The 23,358-nt window shown below is 42.1% G+C and overlaps 1 protein-coding gene across 2 annotated transcripts in view; it reads left to right on the top strand.

Annotated features, from left to right (window-relative positions):
- Positions 1-23,358, top strand: part of htr4 (5-hydroxytryptamine receptor 4) — a 124,757-nt gene that overhangs the window by 18,418 nt on the left and 82,981 nt on the right. The window contains exons 2-3 of one of the 2 annotated variants that reach the window (XM_024429013.2): positions 13,537-13,671; positions 14,117-14,204. In XM_024429013.2, coding sequence (XP_024284781.1) covers positions 13,602-13,671; positions 14,117-14,204 — 158 coding nt within the window. In that variant the 5' untranslated portion in view covers positions 13,537-13,601. The remainder of the gene's footprint in view (positions 1-13,536; positions 13,672-14,116; positions 14,205-23,358) is intronic. The other variant, XM_024429014.2, reaches the window with a different exon arrangement.

Raw genomic sequence — 23,358 nt, 5'->3', positions numbered from 1 at the left:
TTGCTACAGCACCTGCTCTTATACTGACGTCAAGGAATGGCAACATAAACTTAGCCAGTGATGTATTCACGCAAACAAATGGCTCTTATCTTTTCCCCTATCTTCAGTTTATTTGAGTTGAAGAAAGTTGCTCTACATTAAGTAAACACATTATTTATTCACTGTAGAACATCAGCAATTGAACAGTATTGGCAATCCTTCAATGAAAAGTTGTACCAGAGCGTTAACAGATATTTTTATACTTCAGAAGCTTGTTGTTAGGAGACCAGTCATACATTAGTTTTAATACACCTTCTTTTACACTCAGTGTAGATAATGATATGTGCAATAGAATTAACTACACCGAGTGTGAAAACATTTTGCACGGCGAAATATGAGCTGAAGTTTTCAAGGAAATGTCTGGCACAAAGCTGTAGCAACAGCAGCTGCTCTCAGTCTCTCTCTCGCTCTCTCTCTCCCTCTGTCTCCCCACCACTGACACTTCCCATTTCTCTCTCTCTGTCTCTCTCTCTCTCCCTCTCTCTCCCCACCACTGACACTTCCCCATCTCTCTCTCTCTGTCTCTCTCTCTCTCCCTCTCTCTCCCCACCAGACACTTCCCATCTCTCTCTCTCTCCCTCTCTCTCCCCACCAGACACTTCCCATCTCTCTCTCTCCTCTCTCTCCCCACCACTGACACTTCCCATCTCTCTCTCTCTCTCCCTCTCTCCCCACCACTGACACTTCCCATCTCTCTGTCTCTCTCTCTCTCTCTCTCTCTCTCTCATCTCTCTCTCCCCTCTCAATATTCCCGTCTCTTTCTTGCTCTCTCTCTCTCTCTCTCTCTCTCTATATATATATATATATATATATATATATATATATATATATATATATATATATATTTTCCCCTCCATCCAGACTCCAAACCATTAATTTACTCTACCTCCTGACTGGCCAGGACAAGTCTCCCAAGTTTTCTTAGACCCCGGATGGAAGAGACAGGGCTTCATACACAGCAGACAGAGGCAGAGTACCTCTTTCTATAATCCATCACAACCTTCTTCTCTCTACTCTGCTCAGTGGGATGGTTTGTATAAATTTGCACAGGAGGCGTGGAGCAGAGTAGAGTGGAGGCAGAATTCCTTGGCCTTGCAACATCGGATTTGACAGAAGTCCATGACAACCAGACTGCAAACTGTGAGCTGTGTTTACTCTTAATGCAAAGCAAGTGAGCAATCATGCTAGTTTATTACCCCAGGATGAGATGCCTGCCACTCTGTCCTCAACCCCATGACCTCTGAACTATGCTATAAATACACATAGCTCTGTCCTCCCTGGACTCTTCAACTGAATTTCACACCGCAGCATTCTCCCATGTGAGTTGCATCAGTAATATCACAAATATGCACCCTAGCTTACTGTACAAAGGTTATGGGACTTTATTTTGAGATCAAATTTCCACTCTAGTCTGATTCAGGATGATATATGTCCAATTTCAGTTCCCATCAAGAGTTTAGTGGAGTCTAGTGTTGTTTACAGTTATAGTGCATTGTGAAAGTATTCAGACCCCTTGACTTTTTCAACATTTTGTTACGTTACAACCTTATTCAAAAACGTATTTTCCTCTTCAATCTACACAATACCCCATAATGACAAAGCAAAAACAGGACATTAGATTTTTGGGGCAAATTAATAAAAATTTAAAACTGAAATTTAATATTTACATAAGTATTCAGACCCTTTGCTCAGTACTTTGTTGAAGAACCTTTGGCAGTGATTACAGCCTCAATTCTTCTTGGGTATGACGCTACAAGCTTGGCACACCTGTATTTGGTAAGTTTCTCCCATTCTTCTCTGCAGTACCTCTCAAGCTCTGTCACGTTGGATAGGGAGCGTCGCTGTACAGCTATTTTGAGGTCTCTCCAGAGATGTTCAAGTCCGGGCTCTGACTGGTCCACTCAAGGACATTCAGATCCACTCCTGCGTTGTCTTGGCTGTGTGCTTAGGGTCATTGTTCTGTTGGAAGGTGAACCTTCGCCCCAGTCTGAGGTCCTGAGCACTCTGGAGCAGGTTTTCATCAAGGATCCCTCTGTAATTTGCTCCATTCATCTTTGCCTCGATCCTGACTACTCTTTCAGTCCCAGACACTGAAGAACATCCCCACAGCATAATGCTGCCACCACCATGGTTGACTGTAGGGATGATGCCAAGTTTCCGTCAGATGTGACTCTTGGCATTCAGGCCAAAGAGTTCAATCTTGGTTTCATCAGACCAGAGAATCTTGTTTCTCATGATCTGAAAGTCTGTAGGTACCTTTTGGCAAACTCCAAGCGGGCTGTCATGTGCCTTTTACTGAGGAGTGGCATCCATCTGGCCACTCTACCATAAAAGCCTGATTGGTGGAGTGCTGCAGAGATGGTTGTCCTTCTGGAAGATTCTCCCAACTACACAGAGGTACTCTAGAGTTCTGTCAGAGTGACCATCGGGTTCTTGGTCACCTCCCTGACCAAGGCCCTCCCGATTGCTCAGTTTGGCCGGGCAGCCAGCTCTAGGAAGAGTCTTGGTGATTCCAAACTTCTTCCATTTAAGAATGATGGAGGCCACTGTGTTCTTGGGGACATTCAATGCTGCAAACATTCATATGTTATGAATTTGCTTTGCTTAAGATCCCAGAGTGTTGTCTTTAATCGCAGGATATAATGTTGATATAGGCCATCTCTTTATTTTGGTCAGTTCTGCGGGAATTCCTGTCATGTTATTGTTTTTCTTGGGGAAATCTTTCATTTATTCGTATTATTTTTAATATTGTGAAGAATGCTGCTTGTTTTCAAAGTGATCAATGCAACAGAGTTGTCTGGACAGCTCCTGACTGGACCTAGATGGTGGTGGATCCACCCTACATCCGGACACATAAAGCATGTTAAATAGCGAAAGCTCCCAATATCTTTATCATGTGCTCATGTTCTTTTTAAGAATGATGTTTTTCCCATGAGAAAGGTTTGCAGTATGTACGATTCATATTTCTGTTCGGTTTTTGATTAGCAAAAAAAGGGGAAAGAGAAAACATTCTATTAGAGGAAGTGTCTACATTTCAAATCAATAGCAAACTTGTTTCATTTCATGAAGCTCAAAGAGCCCCAGCATGCTGCCAATGGGAATGACACTGATGCCAGCTGCTATTATTGATTTGTTTAAGCCACTGTTTTTAGAGGCTTTGGTGTGAATGGTGACGCTGCTTGACATCGGCTGAGTCATACAATTCACTATTCAGACCACCTGTGTCTGTGTTTGAAAGGCTCTGATCCTCCGGTTGAGCTTTCCCTGTTCTTTAGTCAGTTTTATGGTCAAATACTGCACATTTTTGACAGACATAGACCAGAAACCATCTTTTCCATAAATGTTCTATTCATCCATTTGAAATGTTGTCCATAAAGGTTCACATTCACCCCCAGTATAAAGATAGGAAAATGTATACTAACACATTTGTTTTTAGGTTAATGTTTAATTTTAACCGAACAGGAACTGAATGTTAGTCGAGGTAATTGAGATAATATGTACATGTAGGTAGAGTTAAAGTGACTATGCATAGATAATAAACTCTGAGTAGCAGCAGCGTAAAAAAGGGGAGAGGGGGGCAATGCAAATAGTCTGAGTAACTACTTGTCCAGCTGTTCAGGAGTCTTACGGCTTGAGGGTAGAAGCTGTTAAGAAGCCTTTTGGACCTAGATTTGGACCTCCGGTATGCCGTGCGGTAGCAGAAAGAACAGTATATGACTAGGGTGGCTGGAGTCTGACACTTTTTAGGGTCTTCCTCTGACACTGCCTGGTATAGAGGTCAGAAGCTGAGCAGTTGCCATACCAGGAAGTGATGCAACCAGTCATGCTCTTGATGGTGCAGCTGTAGAACTTTTTGAGGATCTGAGGACCCATGCCAAATCTTTTCCGTCTCCTAAGGGGGAATAGGCTTTGTCGTGCCCTCTTCACGACTAGGGATGGGTATCGTTAAGATTTTAATGGTATTACTACTCATAACCGATACTGCTTATCGATCCAGTACTTTAACAGTATTCTTATCGATTATTTTTGTTATTTTTTTACAAAAACATTTATACAAATTAAGAACAGAATTAACATTGCTTTATTTTCTGAAATGTAAAATAAATAAAATAAACAATTATTTACAGCAAAAGAAATAGCAATGTTTTGAACAAATCACTATTATAGACTCTATTGTGGTGAGGAAAATATTTAAAAAATGAAATAAGCAAAAGATCGGGCAAAGAGAGATGAACTACATGATGCACCTTCCATAGATGTTTGGACAGATTGCTCAGATTGCAGATTGTGTTTCCGCCCTTACAAGCAAAAGTCGTATTGCACTTGTGGCAACAAGCATTGTCAGCATCTACTCTGGTGATGCGTAACCACACTTTTGAACGTTTAGCTCTCTCCGCCATTGTCACTAAACCTCGAGACTTTCTTACTATTAGATGTCGTGCACCAGCTGTTGTTTACAAATATACATAAACCGCCACCCCTTGTCTTACCAGAGGCTACTGTTCTCTCCTGCTGATACAGTGTATAACCCACCAGCTGTATGTTATTCATGTTGTCGTTCAGCCACGACTCGGTTAAAAATAAGATATTACAGTTTTTAATGTTCCGTTGGTAGGATATACTGTATGTGATCGTAGTTCGTCTATTTTATTATCCAATTATTGTACGTTGGCTAATAGGACTGATGGTAAAGGCAGATTACCCACTCGCCGTCAGATCCTTACAAGGCACCCCGACCTACAGTATGTCCCCGATATCTCTGTCTCTTTCTCCCGCGAATGACGGGGATGAGGGCCTTGGCGGGTGTCTGAAGTAAATCCTTTGTGTCCGGCTTGTTAAAGAAAAAGTATCCTTCCAGTCCGAGGTGGGTAATCGCTATCCTGATATCTACAAACGTTCCCAGTTCCTGCTTCTCCATGTTAAACCGGCTGGCACAGACCAACGGGCCAGAGCCTCATTGGTTCATTGTTCCAAGTTTCCAACACTTTCCAAAGGAGGTATTTATAGTTTTGGGATTATTAGTGCATTCATAACTGCACACTACATGACATTTGGACAGACAGTCACATGAACCTCCCGTTTTAGTCATTTGTCTTTAATCAGGTTCATAAGCCAGCCACACAGTCATGCAACACTTGTATTGCTTGCATAATGTCACCAGGATTATGGCACCAATAAACCGACTCATTCATCTTTGCTCCCAATTTCTTTATTATATGGCTTTGTGCTCTATACAGTTCGGTTAGAAAAACACATTTATTTGACTGTTAGTGTAGCCTACATAACTGTTTGTGTCTCAGGATCAAGGGATTTCACATACTTGTCAACATGTCTACGTCAAACTGGCAACCCGACAACTAGTGTATATGAACATGAATGATATGACGTTGCTGTTGCCGTCACCCGTTTCCCTATTATTTGGAGCCGTTTAAATCAAGGACCGTGTAATTGTCAAGTAATAGACCCTACAACTCTTATTTGTTACTTTTTTTGTTACGCTAATCAGTGTAAGGGTTGTCATTATACTTGTGAATATGGCCCAGTAATATCATATCAGGCAGCATAGGGGCTACCTTTATGTTTGTCAATGTTGAATGATTATTATTGATGTAATGGGCCATAAAGTATGATGGGATAAACAAAGTGGTATCTTTCCCATTTCAGGATGCCAGGTTGGGCTTTTAGTAATCCTATACTCGATAAAGACTTTTTATACCTTTAACGTACAGGCTCTTACAATGCTCTGACAGCATTCATCATTATTAAATATGCTTAACCCTTGAGGGAAATGGATGTTTTTTTGTTGTAGACTATGCCTCGGATAGCTTTATTCTTCACAGTCAGGGACAACAATAATGATTTGCTCGCTTTGAAATAATTAGAATATTGCCAATTTATGGCCGACGGGACTGAATAGGAAATGATGGACATTCGGGAAGACTTTGGACTTTGCTCAGAGGTCTTGAATACAGAGGAGGGAACCCAGACTGTTTCTTAGTGAATCGTAAAATTGTAGGGCGTGTTAGATTGTAAAAATATGTAAACCATTCAAATCAGTGTGAGACAGGAGGTTGTATTGTTCTGAGGTGAAGCAGTCAGCTTGTGGTTAAATATACGTTCCTTTACAAGGCATTCTCCCTCCCATGTATTGGTGAGCAGGTCTGTGAAGTTGCCCCTGTACTCTTTTTAACGTGTTACTGTAAGGCCACCTCGATCAGCAGCACATTATAATGATATCGTAGGCCATATTAGTTAAAGTTCCTGGATATACACCCTTTTATGGTCTTTGTGAAAGTACAAGTCAACACCACTCAAACAGTTATACAGGAATCCCATCTACTCTACTGGGAACGTTACTGAGGTTATTACTGTTTATGTCTGAGGCAGTATTAAAAACGTAGACATGAGAGGGACCTATAGGGATTTTAGACTTACCCATAAAGATACTGCATTCCAGATGGGAGGCCCAATACAAACCCTGACGATATGTAACTTTAGCACTACCTCGCTGTTCTAAAACCCACTGCAGCCAATGTCCGTGACCCAGAGGAAATGTAATTAGCATAATACAACAATACCCATCAAAATCCATCTGTTTAAGCTAGAGATCTGTTTTTTTTTTGGTCAGTCCACCGCATCCGTCCATGTCAGCCTTCTGTATCTGCTGTGGAAGGTGGCAGAGCTACAGTGCTGTTTATTAGGCCTGGAGACATCCCCAAAATATCAATCTTCTCATGAAAACGTCTGTAGCGTACAAATGGTATGGGCTATGGAAAGATAGTACTCTCACGAACACCATGGTGTTCTCTGTTTCACTCTACAACCGCCACAAGTGTCACAGGCCTGGTCTGAAGCAGAAGAGGCTGCTGAGGGGAGAACGGCCTGTAATAATGGCTGGAACGGAGCAAATGGAATTGTATCAAACACCTGGGATACCATTCCACCTATTTTGCTCCAGCCATTACGATGAGCCTGTTCTCCCCAATTAAGGTGTCACCAACCTCCTGTGGTCTGAAGGTAACCTGGTACCAGACTGAAAAATTAATGAAGTGAAGGTATACGGGTAATTCCACAATATTTTCTTTCTTCTTTTTTTCTAACTTCCTTATATCTCTTAGATATAATGCAGGCACTTCAAAACGTACTTCCTTTTCATTTATTTTTGGACTATCTGTTTTTCCATGTGTGAGTCTGTTATTCACTGTGTTTCTATGGGCTAATAGCAGTAAAGGCAAAATTCAATGTTTCATCAATCATTTTTTAATATATATTTGTTTATATCTACAGGGTCGTAAAATGTTCCATCTGAAAACAATTCCATATGTTAGCTTAGTTGAAACCCATCCCCGGGGCCCTTAGGCCTTCATTTATTTTTTATTTTTTAAACTTTGTTTAAAAATATATATATTTGTGTTTTTTATGTAACTTTTCTTTGGATTTCTTCCACTTTGACATACAGACAATAAATTGGCCTATGCTGTGTTACTATAGTACTGAGGGTGCTTCACTTTGAAGTGTGTGTGTTTTTCAATTATACTTCTGTATTGAATGTGTGGCTTTTCAATAGACATGGCAATGAGCATAACCTTATAGGAGATGGAATGAGAGGGTACTAAGTACTGAATGGGACCGCTTTAGTTGTTACATCCCTCCAACAATAGCCACATTTCTAACACCACTCTAAAGTGTCTTCAGCCAGGTTGTCACAATCTGCCCTCGAGCCAATAGGTGCAGTTAGACTTTTATATATTTGGCCATAGAATTTTAAAAGGCTCTGAGTCAGAATATTAAGGCCTACAATGAATTTATTCCTCTCAAGGCACTTCTGTAAAGTCCAGTGTTTTTATTGGTCCTACTCCTGCAGCTGGTATTCTATCAACAGAAGAGTCATTCTCTAATATTAGCAGCTCTAAGTAATACTGTTGAAACACACTGCTACAGTTTATTGCTATTTTGAACATTTGGGGATCACTTCAATCTGAGTGTTTGCTTTAGTGAATGGTTTGACAATCATCTCAGGTCTTGTATTTATACCTGCTTAAGTTCAGCTTCTTTCTGTTTCATAGAATCTCCCAAACTCCTTTTGGTGCTCTGAACCGTTCTGTCATTGTCACGCCCTGGTCTTAGTATTTTGTGTTTTCTATATTTATTTGGTCAGGCCAGGGTGTGACATGGGTTTATTTTGTGTTGTGTTTATGTATGGGTTTTTTTCGTAGGTTTTGGGATTGTGGCTTAGTGGGGTGTTCTAGCAAAGTCTATGGTTGCCTGAGGCGGTTCTCAATCAGAGGCAGGTGATTCTCGTTGTCTCTGATTGGGAACCATATTTAGGCAGTGTTTCGTGGGTGATTGTTCCTGTCTCAGTGTTTTGTATTTCACCAGATAGGCTGTATAGGTTTTCACATTCCGTTTGTTGTTTTGTATTATCGTGTGTCATCTTCATTAAAGATGTATCGTATTAACAACGCTGCATTTTGGTCCGACTCTCCTTCGACGGAAGAAAACCGTAACAGTCATTGACATTCGTCGGGAAAAAGTCTATGAAATATCATCGACTGACTTCTATTATGTTGAATCAATATCATGCTGATAAACAACCCGAGAGGGGTTTAAGATAGTCAGTCACAGCAAAAACTTCTCTCTGTAATCTCTCCCAATGATATGAGTGGATTGTTAATTAGCCTACTGACTCCATAATCAATCATTAAACTCTCCTAATTCATTTTAAATAGTTGTTCTATACTTATAGGAAGTAATGTATGTTTTGGGAGATAAAGAGATACTCTGGAGGCATGGCTGCACACTGTATCCACATGATGTGCATTATTAATGGTTTGGCAAATTGCTATTTTAATACCCGGCTGCATCCACATGCTCAGAGCAGAGCTGAGAGCGTTGGTGCCGAGCAGGAGAACTCAGTAAATATGATGTCAGGAGGAGCACAAGTAAGAGCATTAGGAGCCCCAAAACCATCATTAAACCCAAATTAGCATTTAAATGAAATTGGAAATCCATCAGGGACAGTGTGTGTAGTATTCAGTATAATGAGAAAGTTTCCTTGAGGCTGATGCTGCTTTTGTGGCATGCGGCATCCCCCACCCCCAACAGTAACAGGCTGGCTTCTTTCTACCTGACACATATGGTTCCCTCGGTGCATTAGTCCACAGTTAAATTAGGGAAAAGTTGAAAGGAAAATGTCTTCAATTTGTTGAGTAGTAATATATAAAATATCATTATATGGTAAGTGAAAAGTATAAAACATATATCAGAAAATTGTTAATAGTGATTGAATGAATACACTGTCTGGGTAAAACCTTCAGGAACAGGAAGCAGCCAATGATTTGGAAATATGTAGCAAATGTTAGTCTGCTAAGAGGTCAGAGGTCAGACGTCATGTTCCTTGATTAGGATGGGGGATTAATGAGCTCTGGACCAACAAGGGAAACCTGAGCCAGATGGCAGGGTGTCCCTCCACAACAGGCAGGGTGTCCCTCCACAGTCAGACTCTTAACTCTCACACATGACAAACATTGGCTGCATTCTGGAAACTCAGTAATGATGATCTTGTTTCCAGCATCAACTAACAGAGTTGCACTCAGGTGAGACAACAGAGACACATCCTTACTTGTAAGATTTCATGTATATATGGCTTTTGGCAAAAAAACGTTAACAAATTACAAGCACAATATTTACAGTGCATTCAGAAAGTATTCAGACCCCTAGAATTGTTCTACATTTTGTTACGTTACAACCTAATTCTAAAATGGATTAAATTATTATAAAAACCTTATTCACATAAGTATTCAGACCCTTTGCTATGCGACTCGAAATTGAGCTCAGGTGCATCCTGTTTCCATTGATCATCCTTGATGAGGCCCACCTGTGGTAAATTCAAATGATTGGACATGATTTGGAAAGGCACACACCTGTCTATATAATGCCCCACAGTTGACAGTGCATGTCAGAGCAAAAACCAAGCCATGAGGTCGAAGGAATTGTCTGTAGAGCTCTGGGACAGGATTGGGTCGAAACACAGATCTGGGGAAGGGTACCAAAAAATGTCTGCAGCATTGAATGTCCCCAAGAACACAGTGGCCTCCATCATTCTTAAATGGAAGAAGTTTGGGTCCACCAAGACTCTTTCTAGAGCTAACTGCCTGGCCAAACTGAGCAATCGGGGGAGAAGGGCCTTGGTCAGGGAGGTGACCAAGAACCCGATGGCCACTCTGACAGAACTCCAGAGTTCCACTCCTCAGTAAAAGGCACATGAGAGCCTGCTTGGAGGTTGCCAAAAGGCATCTGGTCTGATGAAACCAAGATTGAACTCTTTGGCTTGAATGCCAAGTGAAGTATTGTGGTGACAGGGACTGGGAGACTAGTTAGGATTGGAGGTAAAGATGAACAAAGCAAAGTACAGAGGGATCCTTGATGGAAACCTGCTCCAGAGTGATCAGGACCTCAGACTGGGGTGAAGGTTCACCTTCCAACAGGATAACGACCCTAAGCACACAGCCAAGACAATGCAGGAGTGGCTTCGGGACAAATCTCTGAATGTCCTTGAGTGGCCCAGCCAGAGCCCGGACTTGAACCTGATCAAACATCTCTGGAGAGACCTAAAAATAACTGTGCACCGATTCTCCCTATCCAATCTGACAGAACATGAGAGGATCTGCAGAGAAGAACGGGAGAAATTCCCCAAATACAGGTGTGCCAAGCTTGTAGCGTATTGAGTAAAGGGTCTGAATACTTATGTAAATGTGATATTTCCATTTTCTAAAATTTCTAATGACCTGTTTTTGATGTATCATTATGGGTTATTGTGTGTAGATTGATGAGGGGGGGAAACTATTTAATCCATTTTAGAATAAGGCTGTAATGTAACAACATGTGGGAAAGGTCTGAATACTCTCCGAATGCACTGGATGTTAGTGTGGAACGTCTCAAAGACTGAAGATATGGTGAGATGGAAGAGCAGATGAGACAGACATTATCTACAAAACACATTAGAGTTTGAACTGTGTAATTATAAAGAGAATGGGTGATTTAAATAAAAGGGTGTTAGTATTTAATTTTTCTTCATCTTCAAATGAAAGACATTCCTCTCTGTTCCTCAAAAGGCTTTTGATATCTGGTTACGGCATATTATAGGATAAGTAATTAAGCAGTTTGACACCTCACCACTCAGAAGTTCCAATTATACCTACGGTATCATGTATGAAATTGGTGTACATCATTTCATTTCTAAAATGATTAATGTGAGCAGAGAAACAAAGCTTGGGCACACTGTGTTAGCAAACACATTTGACAGCTATTCAGACAGACTGGTAATGAAGTCAAGGAATGCTGCCAGGCTCACTCTGACAGATGTTTTAATTGTAAAGAAAAGGGAAGAACACATTAAAACATCACAGGATCTCAAAGCACGTGAAATATATCAGGCTCATAGGGAATGTTTTTCACTTATTAAAATAGAAGAGAAATAAACACATTCCGTAAATGGTCTTGAAAGTGACAAAATATGTGTTTAATGAAAACAAGGGCAGATTGTTCTATGACGCTATAGACAATACAACTGTAGACAATACCCTGTCTGGTGTACCTTTTCTTTCCCAAATTGATACAGTCCAGACTCCATTCAGCCAGTCCAGACTCCATGCAGCCAGTCCAGACTCCATGCAGCCAGTCCAGACTCCATGCAGACAGTCTACACCATGCAGACAGTACAGGCTCCATGCAGACAGTCCAGACTCCATGCAGACAGTCCAGACTCCATGCAGCCAGCCCAAACTCCATGCAGCCAGTAAAGACTCCATGCAGACAGTCCAGACTCCATGCAGACAGTCCAGGCTCCATGCAGACGGTCCAGATTCTCTGCAAACAGTCCAGTCTCCATGAAGCCAGTCTAGACCATGCAGACAGTCCAGACTCAATTCAGACAGTCCAGACTCCATTCAGACAGTCCAGACTCCATTCAGACAGTCCAGACTCCATGCAGACAGTCCAGACTCCATGCAGTCAGTCCAGACTCCATGCAGACAGTCCAGACTCCATGCAGCCAGTCCAGACTCTATGCAGCCAGTCCAGACTCTATGCAGCCAGTCCAAACTCTATGCAGCCAGTCCAAACTCCATGCAGCCAGTCCAGAATCCATGTAGCCAGTCCAGACTCTATCCAGCCAGTCCAAACTCTATGCAGCCAGTCCAGACTCTATGCAGTCAGTCCAAACTCTATGCAGCCAGTCCAGACTCTATGCAGCCAGTCCAAACTCCATGCAGCCAGTCTAGACTCTATGCAGCCAGTCCAGACTCTATGCAGCCAGTCCAAACTCCATGCAGCCAGTCCAGAATCCATGTAGCCAGTCCAAACTCCATGTCCAAACTCTATGACAGTCCAAACTCTATGCAGCCAGTCCAGAATCCATGTAGCCAGTCCAGACTCTATCCAGCCAGTCCAAACTCTATGTAGCCAGTCCAGACTCTATGCAGCCAGTCCAGACTCCATGCAGCCAGTTCAGACTCCATGCAGCCAGTCCAGAATTCATGGAGCCAGTCCAGAATCCACGCAGCCAGTCCAGAATCCATCCAGACAGTCAGCCAAACTGGCAGCAGTCAGTGTTGGTATCTTTCTGCTGGTTTAACCTGTAACAGTGCTGCTGACACAGTTTCAGTGTGCTGACTGTTGTTTATCCATGTGTATTGAGCTGGTTCTGTGGCAGGACTTTTGAATGGAGTGAATGGAGCACATGTGTGGTGTATGTGTGATTGTGTGTACATGTGCAACGTTTGTGTGTGCAGCGTATGTGTTTGTAACATATACTGTATGTGTGTGTAGTGTGTCTGTCTGTGTCTGGAGAAAGACCATCAAGATTCCCACTGTTGCTGGTATTTTGTCCCAGAGGAGATCTGCATGGAGGAATGGGCCAAAATACCAGCAACAGTGTGTGAAAACCTTGTGAAGACTTACAGAAAACGTTTGACCTCTGTCATTGCCAACAAAGGGTATAAAACAAAGTATTGAGATCAACTTTTGTTATTGACCAAATACTTATTTTACACCATAATTTGCAAATAAATTCATTAAAAATCCTACAATGTGATTTTCTGGATTTTTTTCTTCTCATTTTGTCTGTCATAGTTGAAGTGTAGCTATGATGAAAATTACAGGCCTCTCTCATCTTTTTAAGTGGGAGAACTTGCACAATTGGTGGCTGACTAAAGACTTTTTTGCCCCACTGTATATTTGCACACTGTACAGGGCCAGGCCCAAGTGACCAGATGCAGCCACGGTCAATGCACATGTGCAACCCTGTGACAAGTCATCTGGAGATTTTCCTTGTCCATTTTCCAGAAGGGAATTCCTGATATTGTAATACATGGAGATCATATCAGTGACGGTACAGATATACATTTATCTGTTCACTCCACTAAGGGTGAAAAAACAGAAATGAAGTGTCTTCTCTGCATTTTTAACAACTACCTCCTACTGTTGCTTGTGTTGCAGGACTGCTGCATAGCCCCTGTGGCAGCCTATTGTATTCATGCATCCCAAAAGGACACGTGAATGCAATGAATTTCTTGAACAAAATGGGATTATGTGACCCAACCAGTAATACAACCAATAGCTCATATGACCATGGCAAGTGAAAACATAATTCAATATCTGCTACACTATTCTTGCATGCATTTAAACAATGAAGCGCAATCATTTGTCATTGGCTTCATGCATATGAAGATGCATATTCATGTTAATCCCAGTCAGTAAATTCAAGTCTGTTCTGCCTGTAATGTTGTTGCATGTATTGATTTAATCCTCACGCTGTTAGTGGATATGTTATTGTAGAGTAATTAGAGGCATATTTTCATTTAGATTTTTTGATAAATATTTAAAGAACACTATTTTATTTTCCCTGGTCTCCTAAATCATCTAAATCATAGGTTCAAAATCTGGGCAGTTGTCAAACAATAAATCGCTGCTGACAGCCTTACAAAATATGGTATAGTGAGTCATTTTCTGGGCATATCTATAAGGTCATAATGAATCCTAACTGCCTGAGTAACCTCTATTTCTCCTTGTTTCATAGGGAGTTTTGGCATTGATGGGTACATGAATCTAAGTTCTGGGGGCCCGATGCCTGTGATGGAGGAAGTAAATATCAGCAACAGTGAGAGGTAAGGACAGTACACGCCATCCATGAACACATGACTCTTAAAGGAATAGGTACATTCATCATTCTTTCATTCATTCAAGTGTTGGCACACACACATACACACGTAGGGTAGCGTGAGGGATGGTGATGCTATGGGTAGTCTAAGGTTGTGTCCAAAATGACTTCCTATTCACTACATCAGTGGTTCTCCAACCCCTCCCCAGACATTTCATCATGTTGATCTACAGTAGCGCTGAACTAGCTCACCTGATTCACCTAGTCAAGCGCTTGATGATTAGTTGACAAGTTGAATCAGGTGTGCTAGCTCTTGAATAATTCAAATACATGGAACGGATGGGTGTCCCAGAGGAGAGAACCACTGACCTACATAATGTACTGCTTTTGACCAGGGCCTCTAGGGCTCTGTGCACTATGTAGCGAAAAGAGTTCCATTTGGGATTCAGACTACAGTGCTTGGGGAAGGACATGCACTGTGGTCAGCTCTCCAGGAACCAGAGGCTTCCTCCTTGGGAATCATCTTTCCCTGCTTTTGTATCTGCTTGCCTTCTCACTGTCCTCATGTGGTATCCTGTGACAGGCTTCCTATTAGGAGGAAAGGTTTCTATAAAAAAATAGCATTATACAGAACATAGATCTTAAATGACAAGAGCACTTGGGCACTTACAAATGGACCCATTGCCCTCTCGACCTGGTCATCTCTTTTGACTGGATGACATACATAATTGTATACATGGCGGGTATTAGAAATAGTTGGTATCATAAATATGCTCTTGCAATGGCTTTCCAGAATCATGTGTACAGTAGAAAACATGTGGCAGGGCTTGCAAATTATCATGGATTACAAAGGGAAACCCAGCCGCGAGCTGTCCAGTGACACAAGCCTATCAGACGAGCTAAATACCTTCAATGCTTGCTTAGAGGCTAGCAACACTGAACTATGCATTAGACCACCAGCTGTTCTGGACGACTATGTAATCCTCCTCTCCGTAGCCAATGTGAGTAAAACCTTCAAAGAGGTTAACATTAACAAGGCAACAGGGCCAGACGGATTACCAGGATGCGTACTCAGAGCATGCACTGACCAGTTGGTAATTGTCTTCACTGACATTTTCAACCTCTCCCTGACCCAGTCTGCAATAGCTACATGTTTCAAGCAGACCACCATAGTCCCTGTGACCAAGAACACCCACGTAACCTGCCAAATTACGATTGCTTGTTAGCACACACATCTGTAGCCATGAAGTGCCTTGAAAGGCTGTTCATGGCTCAACACCACCAATCCAGATACCCTGGACCCACTCCAACTCGCATAACAGCCCAACAGATTGACAGATGATGCGATCTCTATTGCACTCCATACTGCGCTTTCCCACCTGGACAAAAGGAATACCTACGTGAGAATGCTGTTCATTGGCTATAGTTAAGCGTTCAACACCATAGTGCCCTCCAAAGCTCATCATTAAGTTAAGGACCCTGGGATGAAATATCTACCTCTGCAACTGGATCCTGGACCTCCTGACGGGCCACCCCCAGGTGGTGAAGTTAGGCAACAACACATCCAACATGCTGACCCTCAACAGGGAGGCCCCTCAGGGGTACGTGCTTAGTCCCCTCCGGTACTCCCTGTTCACCCACATCTGATTGGCCAAGCACGACTCTAACACCATCATTAAGTTTTCTGACGACACGACGACACGACGGCGATAGGCCTGATCACCGATGCCAATGAGACAGCCTACAAGGAGCAGGTCAGAGACCTGGCAGTGTGGTGCCAGGACAACAACCTCTCAGCAAGTCAAAGGAGCTGATCGTGGACCACAGGTCGAGAGCTTCAAGTTCCTCGGTGTCCACATCACTAAGGAGCTATCATGGTCCACACACATCAACACAGTCTTGAAGAGGCCACGACAACGCCTCTTCCCCCTCAGAATCGGCATGGGCCCTCAGATCCTGAAAAAGTCATACAGCTGCACCATTGAGAGCATCTTGATTGGCTGCATCACCGCTTGGTGTGGCAACTGCTTGGCATCCAATCGCAAGGCGCGGCAGAGGGTAGTACGCACAGCCCAGTACATCACTGAGGCCAAGCTTCCTGCCATCCAGGACCTAAATAATAGGCGATGTCAGAGGAAGGCCGTAAAAAGACTTCAGCCAGCCAAGTCATAGGCTGTTCTCTCATTGTGTATTTATTCCTTGTGCTATTATTTTCCTATTTTTCTACTATTTCTCTGCATTGTTGGGAAGGACCCGGAAGTAACCATGTCACTCTTAGTCTACACCTTTTGTTTACGAAGCATGTGACATAAAACAATTTGATTTGATTTGAAACGTGTGTAGGAAACATATTCTCTAGACTAGAGACTGCTTTCATAGACAGTGTGTTCATTCAGCTCATGTTGATGTGCTCCTGATAAGCTGAAACCTATTGAAGAATGTACAAGAGACAACAACAACACCATGTGGTGCTGATTCGCTATAGTAATGCGCCTCACAAAGCTGCCAAAATATCCATTGATAAACGCATGTCCCCTGGGGCTCGGCTCAAGCAGTTGTGAGAAGACTGTTCCATTAGACATGGTTTAGGACACATTTGTATGAACGTCTCGTGGCGTGATTTATGGCATCTGTCAGTGATATCAGAGTACACCACATGTACAGTATCATCATTCCTTTTTCTACTCACTTTTTCGGGAAATGGTTTAGCAATGAAAAATGCACCCATCTAAGACATTTGGCAGTACAAGAACCTAGTGTTGTGAGAAATTTTGAACACAGACTAACCACTTTGCTGCGATTCATCATCTTTCCTGTTCAGATCAATTACATATATAGGATCTTCATTTGAGCCAGTTTGCTACAGCAGGAAAATAATCCTGCATCAAAAGGAAATGTTAATAATTATGTGGCCGTTATTAGGGGTTTATACAGTTTTTTAGGGTAAATCAAGTCTGACATTTTAAAGTGGAAATTATAAACTGTAGAAGCCTTTTTAAACCTTGCATTCACTACAAGTATGCATTTCAGCAAGAAAAGAGTGATTAAATGAAGATCCTACATCTGTGACTAAGGTGTTGGTGACAAGTGAAGCCATGGTCTGCTGCATGTTTTTTTTCCAGATGTATTTGATACAGTCTCTCAGGACTGCAACTCTATTATAAATCAAATCAAACCAAATCAAATTTTATTTGTCACATACACATGGTTAACAGATGTTAATGCGAGTGTATCGAAATGCTTGTGCTTCTAGTTCCGACAATGCAGTAATAACCAACAAGTAATCTAGCTAACAATTCCAAAACTACTACCTTATAGACACAAGTGTAAGGGGATAAAGAATATGTACATAAAGACATATGAATGATTGATGGTACAGAGCGGCATGGGCAAGATGCAGTAGATGGTATTGAGTGCAGTATATACATATGAGATGAGTATGTAAACAAAGTGGCATAGTTAAAGTGGCTAGTGATACATGTATTACATAAAGATGCAGTATATGATATAGAGTACAGTATATACATATGAGATGAATAATGTAGGGTATGTAAACATTTTATTAGGTAGCATTGTTTAAAGTGGCTAGTGATATATTTTACATCATTTCCCATCAATTCCCATTATTAAAGTGGCTGGAGTTGAGTCAGTGTGTTGGCAGCAGCCACTCAATGTTAGTGGTGGCTGTTTAACAGTCTGATGGCCTTGAGATAGAAGCTGTTTTTCAGTCTCTCGGTCCCTGCTTTGATGCACCTGTACTGACCTCGCCTTCTGGATGACAGCGGGGTGAACAGGCAGTGGCTCGGGTGGTTGTTGTCCTTGATGATCTTTATGGCCTTCCTGTGACATCGGGTGGTGTAGGTGTCCTGGAAGGCAGGTAGTTTGCCCCCGGTGATGCGTTGTGCAGACCTCACTACCCTCTGGAGAGCCTTACGGTTGTGGGCGGAGCAGTTGCCGTACCAGGCGGTGATACAGCCCGACAGGATGCTCTCGATTGTGCATCTGTAGAAGTTTGTGAATGCTTTTGGTGACAAGCCGAATTTCTTCAGCCTCCTGAGGTTGGAGAGGCGCCACTGCGCCTTCTTCACGATGCTGTCTGTGTGGGTGGACCAATTCAGTTTGTCTGTGTTGTGTACACCGAGGAACTTAAAACTTACTACCCTCTCCACTACTGTTCCATCAATGTGGATAGGGGGGTGTTCCCTCTGCTGTTTCCTGAAGTCCACGATCATCTCCTTAGTTTTGTTGACATTGAGTGTGAGGTTATTTTCCTGACACCACACTCCGAGGGCCCTCACCTCCTCCCTGTAGGCCGTCTCGTCATTGTTGGTAATCAAGCCTACCACTGTTGTGTCGTCCGCAAACGTACTGTATTACTAAGTGAATGTTAATGATCTTACAGATAGAAACACACGCTTGTGCCTGTCTAACCACTGTGAGTAACTGGTTGGGTTGCTGCACCTGGAGGGGGGATAATATGTGTTTGTTATACAGAGTAAAAGACTAGAGGTAGATAATAGTATGCTAATACAGTAACTCTATCTCCTGGCAGTAACTCTATCTCCTGGCAGTATGTGCTGCTCATAATATTACAGTAACTATCTCCTGGCAGTCTGTGCTGCTCATACTATTACAGTGACTATATATTCTGGCAGTATGTGTTGCTCATACTTTTACAGTAACAATCTCCTGGCAGTATGTGCTGCTCATACTATTACAGTAACTATCTCCTGGCAGTATGTGCTGCTCATACTATTACAGTAACAATCTCCTGGCAGTATGTGCTGCTCATACTATTACAGTAACTATCTCCTGGCAGTATGTGCTGCTCATACTATTACAGTAACTATATATTCTGGCAGTATGTGCTGCTCATACTATTACAGTAACTATCTCCTGGCAGTCTGTGCTGCTCATACTATTACAGTGACTATATATTCTGGCAGTATGTGCTGCTCATACTATTACAGTAACAATCTCCTGACAGTATGTGCTGCTCATACTATTACAGTAACAATCTCCTGGCAGTATGTGCTGCTCATACTATTACAGTAACTATATATTCTGGCAGTATGTGCTGCTCATACTATTACAGTAACTATCTCCTGGCAGTATATGCTGCTCATACTATTACAGTAACTATCTCCTGGCTGTATGTGGTTCTCATACTATTACAGTGACTATATATTCTGGCAGTATGTGCTGCTCATACTATTACAGTAACTATCTCCTGGCAGTCTGTGCTGCTCATACTATTACAGTGACTATATATTCTGGCAGTATGTGCTGCTCATACTATTACAGTGACTATATATTCTGGCAGTATGTGCTGCTCATACTATTACAGTAACAATCTCCTGGCAGTATGAGCTGCTCATACTATTACAGTAACTATATATTCTGGCAGTATGTGCTGCTCATACTATTAAAGTAACTATCTCCTGGCAGTATGTGCTGCTCATACTATTACTATTACAGTGACTATATATTCTGGCAGTATGTGCTGCTCATACTATTACAGTAACTATCTCCTTGCAGTATGTGCTGCTCATACTATTACAGTAACAATCTCCTGGCAGTATGTGCTGCTCATACTATTACAGTAACTATATATTCTGGCAGTATGTGCTGCTCATACTATTACAGTAACTATCTCCTGGCAGTATGTGCTGCTCATACTATTACAGTGACTATATATTCTGGCAGTATGTGCTGCTCATAGTATTACAGTAACAATCTCATGGCAGAATGTGCTGCTCATACTATTACAGTAACAATCTCCTGGCAGTATGTGCTGCTCATACTATTACAGTAACTATATATTCTGGCAGTATGTGCTGCTCATACTATTACAGTAACTATCTCCTGGCAGTATATGCTGCTCATACTATTACAGTAACTATCTCCTGGCTGTATGTGGTTCTCATACTATTACAGTGACTATATATTCTGGCAGTATGTGCTGCTCATACTATTACAGTAACTATCTCCCGGCAGTATGTGCTGCTCATACTATTACAGTGACTATATATTCTGGCAGTATGTGCTGCTCATACTATTACAGTAACTATATATTCTGGCAGTATGTGCTGCTCATACTATTACAGTAACTATCTCCTGGCAGTATATGCTGCTCATACTATTACAGTGACTATATATTCTGGCAGTATGTGCTGCTCATACTATTACAGTAACAATCTCCTGGCAGTATATGCTGCTCATACTATTACAGTAACTATCTCCTGGCTGTATGTGGTTCTCATACTATTACAGTACCATCTCCTGGCAGTATGTGCTGCGCATACTATTACAGTAACAATCTCCTGGCAGTATGTGCTGCTCATACTATTACAGTAACTATCTCCTGGCAGTATGTGCTGCTCATACTATTACAGTGACTATATATTCTGGCAGTATGTGCTGCTCATACTATTACAGTAACTATCTCCTGGCAGTATGTGCTGCTCATACTATTACAGTAACTATATATTCTGGCAGTATGTGCTGCTCATACTATTACAGTAACTATCTCCTGGCAGTCTGTGCTGCTCATACTATTACAGTGACTATATATTCTGGCAGTATGTGCTGCTCATACTATTACAGTAACAATCTCCTGGCAGTATGTGCTGCTCATACTATTACAGTAACAATCTCCTGGCAGTATGTGCTGCTCATACTATTACAGTAACTATATATTCTGGCAGTATGTGCTGCTCATACTATTACAGTAACTATCTCCTGGCAGTATATGCTGCTCATACTATTACAGTAACTATCTCCTGGCTGTATGTGGTTCTCATACTATTACAGTGACTATATATTCTGGCAGTATGTGCTGCTCATACTATTACAGTAACTATCTCCTGGCAGTCTGTGCTGCTCATACTATTACAGTGACTATATATTCTGGCAGTATGTGCTGCTCATACTATTACAGTGACTATATATTCTGGCAGTATGTGCTGCTCATACTATTACAGTAACAATCTCCTGGCAGTATGAGCTGCTCATACTATTACAGTAACTATATATTCTGGCAGTATGTGCTGCTCATACTATTAAAGTAACTATCTCCTGGCAGTATGTGCTGCTCATACTATTACAGTGACTATATATTCTGGCAGTATGTGCTGCTCATACTATTACAGTTATCTCCTGGCAGTAGTAACTATCTCCTGGCAGTATGTGCTGCTCATACTATTACAGTAACAATCTCCTGGCAGTATGTGCTGCTCATACTATTACAGTAACAATCTCCTGGCAGTATGTGCTGCTCATACTATTACAGTAACTATCTCCTGGCAGTATATGCTGCTCATACTATTACAGTGACTATATATTCTGGCAGTATGTGCTGCTCATACTATTACAGTAACAATCTCCTGGCAGTATGTGCTGCTCATACTATTACAGTAACAATATCCTGGCAGTATGTGCTGCTCATACTATTACAGTAACTATATATTCTGGCAGTATGTGCTGCTCATACTATTACAGTAACTATCTCCTGGCAGTATATGCTGCTCATACTATTACAGTAACTATCTCCTGGCTGTATGTGGTTCTCATACTATTACAGTGACTATATATTCTGGCAGTATGTGCTGCTCATACTATTACAGTAACTATCTCCCGGCAGTATGTGCTGCTCATACTATTACAGTGACTATATATTCTGGCAGTATGTGCTGCTCATACTATTACAGTAACTATATATTCTGGCAGTATGTGCTGCTCATACTATTACAGTAACTATCTCCTGGCTGTATATGCTGCTCATACTATTACAGTGACTATATATTCTGGCAGTATGTGCTGCTCATACTATTACAGTAACAATCTCCTGGCAGTATATGCTGCTCATACTATTACAGTAACTATCTACTGGCTGTATGTGGTTCTCATACTATTACAGTGACTATATATTCTGGCAGTATGTGCTGCTCATACTATTACAGTAACTATCTCCCGGCAGTATGTGCTGCTCATACTATTACAGTGACTATATATTCTGGCAGTATGTGCTGCTCATACTATTACAGTAACAATCTCCTGGCAGTATGAGCTGCTCATACTATTACAGTAACTATATATTCTGGCAGTATGTGCTGCTCATAGTATTACAGTAACAATCTCATGGCAGAATGTGCTGCTCATACTATTACAGTAACAATCTCCTGGCAGTATGTGCTGCTCATGCTATTACAGTAACTTACTCCTGGCAGTATGTGCTGCTCATACTATTACAGTGACTATATATTCTGGCAGTAGGTGCTGCTCATGCTAACTGACTTGGTGTTTTCTGGAGGCCACAATGTTTGCTTTGCCAGCTTTTTCATAATTGACACTAACATTATGGATAATGAAAAATGGCGCCGGAGGAGATGGGCCAGACGGATTAACAAGGCTGCAGGGCCAGACGGATTACCAGGACGTGCACCCCAAGCATGCGCTGACCAACTGGCTTGTGTCTTCACTGATATTTTCAACCTCTCCCTGACTGAGTCTGTAATACCAACATGTTTCAAGCAGACCACCATAGTCCCTGTGCCCAAGAACACTAAGGTAACCTGCCTAAATGACTACCGACCCGTAGCACTCACAACTGTAGCCATGACGTGCTTTAAAAGGCTGGTCATGACTCACTTCAACAACATTATCCCAGAAACACTAGACCCACTCCAATTTGCATACTGCCCAAACAAATCCACAGATGATGCAATCTCTATTACACTCCACACTGCCCTTTCCCACCTGAACAAAAGGAACACCTATGTGAGAATGCTATTCATTGACTACAGCTCAGTGTTCAACACCATAGTGACCTCAAAGCTCATCACTAAGCTAAGGACCCTGGGACTAAACCCCTCCCTCTGCGACTGGATCCTGGACTTCCTGACGGGCCACCCCCAGGTGGTATGGTTAGGTAACAACACGTCGGCCATGCTGATCCTCAACACGCGGGGCCCCTCAGGGGTGCATGCTCAGTCCCCTCCTGTACTCCCTGTTCACTCATGACTGCATGCCCAGGCACAACTCCAACACCATCATTAAGTTTGCCGATGACACAACAGTGGTAGGCTTGATCACTGTCAATGATGAGACACCCTGGCCATGTTGTGTCGTCAGCAAACGTGATCAAGACAAAGGAGATGATT

The sequence above is a fragment of the Oncorhynchus tshawytscha genome, linkage group LG08, assembly GCF_018296145.1.
Source record: "Oncorhynchus tshawytscha isolate Ot180627B linkage group LG08, Otsh_v2.0, whole genome shotgun sequence".
In the NCBI taxonomy this organism is placed as follows: Eukaryota; Metazoa; Chordata; class Actinopteri; order Salmoniformes; family Salmonidae; genus Oncorhynchus; species Oncorhynchus tshawytscha.
The sequence above is the reverse complement of the archived record's forward strand: the minus strand, read 5'-3'. Positions and strand labels throughout refer to the sequence as shown.